The sequence below is a fragment of the Diospyros lotus genome, chromosome 9, assembly GCF_014633365.1.
Source record: "Diospyros lotus cultivar Yz01 chromosome 9, ASM1463336v1, whole genome shotgun sequence".
NCBI classification, from domain to species: domain Eukaryota; kingdom Viridiplantae; phylum Streptophyta; class Magnoliopsida; order Ericales; family Ebenaceae; genus Diospyros; species Diospyros lotus.
The window spans coordinates 26,980,500-26,989,975 of record NC_068346.1 but is presented as its reverse complement, the minus strand read 5'-3'; the positions used below and the strand labels follow the sequence as shown (position 1 = coordinate 26,989,975).

Genomic DNA, 9,476 nt, shown 5'->3' with positions numbered 1-9,476 from the left:
TCATGAAATGATATTGAGCATGTCAGAACTTCACTCAAAGTAAAAAATGCACAAGTTGTACTTACTATTATTGGAATCCACATATTACTCGTATTTTCCTCTAAATTACAGGTTTTGCTGATAATTATTTATTTAATTAATTAATTTTAAGGGTGCAACATGAAAACTTCCCAGTGGACGCCCATCCTATCACTACTCCCACCTGAGCACGCTTAACTTTAGAGTTCTGGTAATACTGGTTGCTAAATGGGATGTCGTGTATGGAAATTTGGTGTGAGTGACTTGCACACTAACTTGAGCATTTGAACGAGAAGAAAGCAAGACATTCGAATGCAACAGTAACTCATTCGAATGAGATGAATGGACTGCACAAGCGTCATTCGAATGACAGAAATTTTCATTCGAATGCTAGATGATACAATTGCAAAGGCTATTCGAATATTTCAAAGACTCATTCGGATAACATAAAACTCATTCGAATAACACATAACTTATTCGAATCACACAAAACTCATTTGAATAACACAAAACTCAATTGAATAACACAAAACTCATTCAAATACATGAAACTTCATAAGAATAAAACTTACGATAACAGAGATTATATCTTGAATCGAAACTTAACATTACTACACCATTTCGAAAGAAATCTTGGGAGAACAATCCCAATCAACATGAACTAATATAAGGATGAATCAAAGATCATTTCTGAAAGAAAATGCTATAAGAATTATGCATCACTTATCAAACTCACTAGATACTGATATAACTGTGTATATATATATGGATGTAAACACAACTGATAAAGATCTGGGAACAAGAACGAAGATTCTTGTTTAATCTGAGAACGTATGCTAACATGATTTGAAGATCATATTTAAAGAATTGCTATAAAGAATCATCCATATCTTCTTCATGCAATCACTGTTATATATATATATATATTACGTATTTATTGTCTGTTACCTAAATCTGAGGACTCAATCAAAGAGACTTGAATGAACTAATAACGAACTAACAAGAACTTGTAATGGAAGGGATTACAAGTAAGATACTTGCCTTACGATGATCCTGGATCGACTCTAATGATTTCAAGGGAAATCTTCTATGCCAAAGCACTAATGCAACCCTTCAATCCTCTGTTACAACCTCTCAAGTTCTCTGTTCTTCACGGTGTGTATAAACCCAAGCGCTATGAATGTATATATATAATGGAGAGGTAGACCTAAAAGCCCACATCTCCTTCTCCTATAACAACTAGGAGACTCTCCAATCTCAATTTCTGTTTATGCTCGGATTCTCCAACATAATATCACTCAATATCTCTATCAAAAATTAATTCTAATAGTATGAGACTATACTTAAATTTTGATATTACTATCATACCCTTGCATTTATTTCCCACATAATTAAATGCCTTCAAATGTTATTTTCTCAATTACAAATTCTAAATTGCCACATTAAATAATTAATTGACAAATTTACTTTTAAATAACTCTAAATAAATTCTAGTCCCTCTAATGGGTCATTACAAGTTATATTAAGGTATCTATTTATATGTGTCTGTGCATCATTCATTCATGTTATTTTAACCCTCTCTTAGAATATTCATCTTCTAATGTTGGACAACTGTCCTTAGAATATTCCACATTTCAAGCGGGATGAGAGGACAGGAAGGGCAAAGAAGTGATCAAAGCGTGAGCTTGGTAGAGGTTGTGATGGGTCCTAAGCCAAGGCTAAGACTAGTTATCCAGTTAGTTTTGTTATTTTCATTATCAATTATTGTAATGGCATGAACAATATGTATGCAAGTACTTATGTATTGATTTATGAATTTCATGATGTTCTAATTCTACTTTTGCTTATGGTTAAGATTACTATTCCTTAATTCGGTTTGGGAATGTTATTCTTATATGAGTATGTTGAGGATTTTATTACTAGCAGTGGATGTATGGAAAAAAGTCCTAACATAATTAATGCCCTGAAGAGGTGAGGTGTTATACCATCATTTCGGAGAAGCCTTTCTAGGGCTGAATCATATCCCTCTAAGAAACAACCATTCACTTAGGACCAGCTTCCCAGACTTGCATTTCATAGTCTCCTCTTGGTCGAGCTATCCTCCCGAGAGGGACTGAGGGAGACATGTCTCCTAATTGCGTTACCCTGCATTGCCCCTAGCAATGCAGCCCATTTATTTCAGGCTTTTTTTTTCCTTCTAAGGGACCTTTCCCACCGGTATAGGGAGCTTTCTCCCGAAGGCCCTTTCCAAGCTTAATGTTGGGATAGCACCACGAATGGGGGAGATGCACCGACCTTTCTCGGGAACGTGCACCGCACCCTCGCACGCGCGTGTTATGTGTCACTGTCCCCCTTGATGCTTATAAATAGCCCTTAACTCTTTAGTTTTTGGGGACAACACAAGATAAGTAAAAACATAAGTAGAATAAGCCCAAAACCAAGCCAATATTGCTAGTAATAGTGAACAATCTCGTTGTTCGTCATGCATTTTTCCCGCATAACATCTTTACATTTTACTATTGTTGCATCATGCACTTCATGGAGACCTTGTCTGACTTAAACATTAAAGGGTCCGTGTAAAAGAAATCCCCGTGTGCATTTAATTGCTTTCAATCTTGCAAACCTACTTTCGAGATGGAAGATCTGCCAGCTCATCACAGCATTCCTTACTTTTCCGATTCCTCCAAAACTCTTTTATCTAGTGGATCGAGCCTTTTCGAGCCAATAGACCAATTCTACCATGGATGACTTCATTTTCCCCTAGTGATGACGAACTAGGAAGAAAGACTGAGGGGCGTTTCTTGCTATATCGACTGCTTCATAGAAAGTTTTTGCAGGCATGTTCATGTTATATATCTTCTGCACTCCACACACTTGGGGTATGCCTGTTTATTCGCTATTATTTGTTTTCTTGATTAATGCAAGGACATCAAAAGGAACAAAATGTGGTTATTGATTAACTTGATAGGTTAATTCATAGAAATTGTTAAGTTCTAGCTGATCGAACATGAGCATTATTAAACTCGACGAATGGTAGGTTGTGTACATAAATTTAAGTTGTTAAATAATAGCCAAAGCCTAGTTATTGTTTTGTAATTTAGGTTCTAAATAATGTAAGTTGGGTTTGAGTCCCAATGCTATGTTTTAGCTTATGTGTTGTGATTTTCAGTGAGAAATCCTAATTAGTGTTGAAAATTTCTTAATAAGTTCCTTTCCTATCCCTAGTTGGTTTCCTGTTTAGTTTGTAATTATATTTCTTAGTCAAATTCCATTTGTTGTTAGGCAAGGAAACCTTAGCCTTGGTGAACAAGGAAAACAATATATAAATAAGATGATTTGCTTGTTATTCAAGATATGCAAATTATTCGCGAGGGACTAGTGAGAGCTATGAATTGGTTGTAATTGGTATTTTGGTTTAGAGAGAGAATATTGAGCTTTGTAGTTATAAACTTTACTATATAGTGATATTTTTTCTTCTGTTGTTTTAATGGTCGTGGTTTTTCTCTTTTAGGGTTTTCATGTAAAAATCTCGTGTTTGAATGTGATTGGATCTTTTGTTTTTCATCTTATTTTTTTAACAAGTGGTATCAGAGGTTTGGTTATCTATCGCTTAGTATGCAAAATATGTGTCAAGCATGATGAAGTATGATTTTGAAAAGTTCGATGGGAAGATCAATTTTGGCTTGTGGCGAATATAAGTCAAGAATATCTTTATCCAATATGAGTTACACAAGGTGTTGAATGGCAAACCAACTCTTGAAGGCTCTGAAAAATTTGGTAAAGTAATCTGTTAGAAGTGCAAACAATTCAGTCATGTAAAAAGGAATTGTCGTGCTGATAAAGTAAGTCTGGCAAAGGGCTCCAAAGATTATGATGTTGAAAGTTCATCTCTCAATTTTCTGGGAGATAAAGATGTCTTCTAAAGAGATGAATACATCCTCACGGCATGCCACTAGATCACTAAAATTGCCATGAAAGAGGATGTAATACTTCTAGCAGATCCACAAGTTTGCACACCAGCATTGTCTTGGCGATGATACAAGGTGTGTGGTGGAAAGGGTGTCGATAGCTAAAGAGCTCCCAAGGAAGTCAAACATAGAGATTGCACCATAGTTTTTCAGTAAGGTACTTTTTGACAATGTATCTTGAAAATCTTAGGACGGTATGTGCCTAAGCAGTTGTACCTTTTATGGTGGGGGTATGGTGATCTTGGTGATAGAGGTTATGGTGATTATATAGTCATGGTTGTCGTCAAAGAATAGACAAATATTTTTAGAAATTCTCGTTGAGGTGATGGTTTGTTGGATTTTTAGCGAGAAATCCTAATTAGTCTTAATGATTTCCTAATAAGTTCATTTTATATTCTTAGTTGATTTTCTATTTAGTTTGTAATTCTATTTCTTAGTCAGTTTTCACTAGTTGTTAGGTAAGGAAACTTTAACCTTGGTGAATAAGGAAAATAATCTATCAATAGAATGTTTGATTTGTTATTGAAAGTGTGCAAATTATTTGTGAGAGATCAATGAGAGTTAGGAATTGGGAGTAATTGAGATTTAGGTTTAAACAAAAAATATTGAGTTTTGTAATTGTAAATTTTACTATATAATAATTTTTTTTTTCTGTCGTCTTGATGGCCATAGTTTTCCCCTTTTAAGATTTTTTTACAAAAAAAATTTGTTATATTTGAATGTGATTAGATATTTTATTTTTTATCTTATTTTCAATAAATATTAATTATATGGTCAATCGTCATGTTTAAATGTCAAGACGTATATGCATAGTGTAGAATTTCAAATCATCAATAAATGCAAAACATGAAAGCTCCCATTCACACAAATGATGTGCATGAAAGCAATGCTTACTGAAAATGGTTTCATGCTTTTGTAAAGTCTTTCTTTTGTCTAATCAGTGATAAGACAATTCAGCGGCTCATAACTTAAATAAAAATTAGATTATGAGCGTTAATACTCCTGTAATATCTTCGGCTAAGAGTAAAGTGTGAGGACAAATAAATTCATCATGTTAAAAAAATTTCGCAAATAACCAAATATTAAAAATTCAGCCTAAAATTAAAATTACGTAAAAATTTAACTTTTAAACATTTACACAAATATTAGCAAAGCTATATAATTTAAAGAAAAAAAAATAATTAGTCTATCCGAAGCTTCCCTTACTCGACTTGGCTTTGTTGGCGTATTGTGTAGTAAACAAAGACATTCTTTGTCGGATATAATTTAGTGGCAAAGCATATGGAGTTTCACAAGGAATATCAATGATCAATTTCTTATGTTGACATCTATCTTATGTAGAAGTGTGAATTTGATGATGCGGTGGCCGATCATCTTCCCCTAACTCAGACTAAATACTTGCAACGAAGTCGAGAACTTGCTCCCCCGGGATCACTCCGACATTCAAATCAGATCACTAGGTTATCATAAACTCAAAATATACAGTTTAGAACTTAGAGAAAAAGAGTAAAATCCTTTACCCGTCTCCTGTGGCTTTCCTTTTATCCTTTTGGAAGGAGAAAGATTCCCTTTTTGAATTGTCGGGATCTCCATCCCGTCCTTTGCGAAGCCCTGATCCTAACGATATGGATATGGCAATCATTTTTTAGGAGTTCAAGATAGTCCCTATCCCCTTGATCCATGGGGTGATGCTTGATCTCAAGGAATTCGAAGAATCTTCGTTGAGTAATAAGTTAGTTGGTGTGTTTAGGCATATCTGCCATGTGTCCCCTCTAGACTTAAGTAGGATGACGTAAACGGAGTAGCTTCTTAGTGGGCATATGTCATCCCTGCCATTGACTGTATTCTCGGAGTATTGGAATAATTATAAAGTCGAGGGCATTTTCTTTCATTATAATTGAATGTTTTGTTCTGTATGTATATAGATCATTATTGCATTTAAATTTATCTGACAGGTAAATGTGAGAGAAAGATTACCTATTCTCAAGATTAGTGAGGCGAATCTTGAGACCTAAGTTATAAAAAGAAAAAAAAAAAAAAAAAAAAAACAAAGATATTCTCCCAACAGAACCGAGCGCAAAATGTCGCGCGATACAGCCGCCGAATAAGCGACCAAGACCAATTGATACATCTATCTAGACGGTCCAGATTAAATCAAAAGCTCGGGCAAAGATCGGATGGCTGAACATGCCGAAAGCCTGTCAAAGCCAGGTCACCATATCTTTTCTCGTGGTCCGAATGATTCCATTTCCAGCTCTCCCTGTCAAACTCAATTTAGCCTCATTTCATTTGCATTTCAAATCCTTAACTCTCCCTTCTATATAAACCCCTCTGTCTCCAATCACTCCTCCTTCGGTTTTCTTTCGCCGTCTAGACTTGAGAAGAGAGAGCCAGTCGTCATCTTCTTGGAGGTCGGGGTTCTGGCCTTTGATCTTCTTTGTTCATCACTCTTCGGTAAGCTACGAGATCTGGAACTGTATTTGTGTACTGTTTTCACTTCTGCTTTTCACTATCTCGTTGGATCCGGTTTTGCAATTCTCTTGTTCGATTTCAATTCTGGATCCGAATCGGCTGTTTTGTTGTCAGAGATCTGAAAAGAAAGTAAAAATGTTACGATTTTTTTACTTTGGACGATTCTGTTCGGTGCGTAAAAGATCGATCTTCTTTAGCTTCTAGTTAGATTTGGCTTCACAAGCCTCAGATCTACTGTTTTGGTGCTTATTTATGTTGGTTGTGGTCTGTTGGAGCTCTAATCGTGCATGCGGCTCATATTTGAGCTAATATATTATCTATTTGCAAGCGATTGTTGGTTTCAATTTATCTGATCCGTGATTCTTTCCTTTGGATCTTCAGTTTTAAATCGATAGACAGATCCATCTTCCACCGATTATTATTTCTTGTAGATCTACAGGGATTTGTTTTTTGTACTTCTGATTGCGCTTGATGAGATACAATTCTAGATCAATAAGTTTTGCCCGAGAATTGTGTATTTACTGAAAATTGGATTGGTGATGGTGGTCTTATTTCTTCTTCTTGTTTAATTGCAGAAAACAATTTGTTCAACTTGATTAGTTGAAAAAGTTGTTTTCAGTGACAACTTTTTCAATTAATTGTAAAACAACTTTTTATCTTCTACGTTTTCAACTTGATTAATTGTAAAACAACACGCCTTCTTCAATTTCGATTGCACTGACAAGGGCTCAGAGAACTTCCATAATGTAAGGGAGTAAATGAGATTTTAGAGGTCACCCGCAAATGTATTGGCTTTATGGTTGTCATGTTCTGGATGAGTTAGAGGCCACCTGTCAAGTGTTTTATCAGTAATACTTCCGCGTTGCGTGGAACTCTGAAATCTATGTCATTCTGGATATTAATAGTTTACATTTTTTAAGTGGAACTCTGAAATCTATGTCATTCTGGATATTAATAGTTTACATTTTTTAAGCATCTTTCTTTGTTACTCTTTTTTTTCTTCTCACTTCACAACTATTTTGCAGTAATAAAAGATGGCCGATGCTGAGGATATCCAACCCCTTGTTTGTGACAATGGAACTGGAATGGTGAAGGTACAATTCATTTGTTCTAATGAAAGGATCCCTATCCCAATTTTTCTTGCTCAAATGCTGAGAAATAGGGATGACAGTGGGCTGCCATTTACCTGTTTACATATTTATTTTAATAAATTTTCTAATAAATCTTATGCCCATATCTCAACTTTTGTACTACTTGTAATTTGAAATGGGTAATTGGGACCCATCGGGCATTTACATATTTTAACGAATTTTCAAATAATCCTAATGCTTGTAATTCAATTTTATACATGTTTTAATTTTAAATGGGTAATTGGAACCCAATGGGGGACCCTTTGCCATCCCTAGAACTTGTGAAGCTGTCTTAACTGTTTTATGAGACTTCTTTAACTTTCGTAGGCTGGGTTTGCTGGTGATGATGCTCCAAGGGCTGTTTTCCCCAGTATTGTTGGCCGACCTAGGCACACGGGTGTTATGGTTGGGATGGGGCAGAAGGATGCTTATGTTGGTGATGAAGCCCAATCAAAGAGAGGTATTCTCACCTTGAAGTATCCCATTGAACATGGTATTGTCAGCAACTGGGATGATATGGAGAAGATCTGGCATCATACATTTTACAATGAGCTTCGTGTTGCTCCAGAAGAGCACCCAGTGCTTCTCACGGAAGCACCACTCAACCCCAAAGCCAATAGGGAGAAGATGACCCAAATTATGTTCGAGACCTTCAATGTTCCTGCAATGTATGTTGCCATCCAGGCTGTTCTGTCTCTATATGCTAGTGGTCGTACAACTGGTATGTAACAGTTGCTCCCAAGTTTGTGTTAATGTCCTTGTACATTGGGAATTTATCCTTTTGACGGACTTGTTGCTTTTGATCGATCAGGCATTGTGTTAGATTCTGGTGATGGGGTGAGTCACACTGTACCTATCTATGAGGGTTATGCCCTTCCTCACGCTATTCTCCGTCTCGACCTTGCTGGCCGCGATCTCACAGATGCCCTTATGAAGATCCTAACTGAAAGGGGTTACATGTTCACTACCACAGCTGAACGGGAAATTGTCCGTGACATCAAGGAAAAACTTGCCTATGTTGCTCTTGACTACGAGCAAGAGCTAGAGACTGCAAAGAGCAGCTCCTCAGTTGAGAAGAACTATGAGCTCCCTGATGGTCAGGTCATCACCATTGGAGCTGAGCGGTTCCGTTGCCCAGAGGTCCTCTTCCAACCATCCTTGATTGGAATGGAAGCTCCTGGAATCCATGAGACTACCTACAATTCCATCATGAAGTGTGATGTCGATATAAGGAAGGACCTTTATGGGAACATTGTGCTCAGTGGTGGTTCGACCATGTTCCCTGGTATTGCAGACCGTATGAGCAAGGAAATTACTGCTCTTGCTCCCAGCAGCATGAAGATCAAGGTTGTGGCACCGCCTGAGAGGAAGTACAGTGTCTGGATTGGGGGATCTATCCTTGCATCTCTCAGCACATTCCAACAGGTGAGTCTTCTTTTGTCTTTGTTTATTTGCCTAAAACTAAATTCCATGTTGGTTTTATTGACATTATTTTATCCCGTTAAATCAGATGTGGATTTCAAAGGGTGAATATGATGAGTCGGGTCCCTCCATTGTTCATAGGAAATGCTTCTGAGTTCTATCTTTTGCTTGGATGGTGAGTTTTTCTTTGCTATTTTAGTTGGCTTTTCGTGTTATTTGTCATGAAGTCAAGTCTGCTTAACGTGGAAGCCCACTGAGCTGGAGCAGATGAAAGCCATGATGTATCATCTCCGGTTCATTGGATTTGGTTCTAATTCTCAGACGCTGAAATGTAATGGGCCTTGGGACTTCCCTCATATGTCATTCGCCTGTCTCTTCTAATAGGATGTTTGTAGGTGAAGAGTGATTGTGTTGATTTTTTCGTACTCTTCTCTCTTCTAATTTTCATATTTTGAGGTTCTTTTTC

General features: G+C 36.6%; 1 protein-coding gene across 1 annotated transcript; it reads left to right on the top strand.

Annotated features, from left to right (window-relative positions):
• The first annotated feature begins 6,277 nt into the window (after positions 1-6,277).
• Positions 6,278-9,476, top strand: LOC127809766 (actin-7). The gene is made up of 5 exons (XM_052348824.1): positions 6,278-6,440; positions 7,484-7,552; positions 7,916-8,309; positions 8,400-9,013; positions 9,099-9,476. The coding sequence occupies exons 2-5, from the start codon at positions 7,493-7,495 to the stop codon at positions 9,162-9,164; spliced, it is 1,134 nt and encodes a 377-aa protein (XP_052204784.1). The 5' UTR covers positions 6,278-6,440; positions 7,484-7,492; the 3' UTR covers positions 9,165-9,476.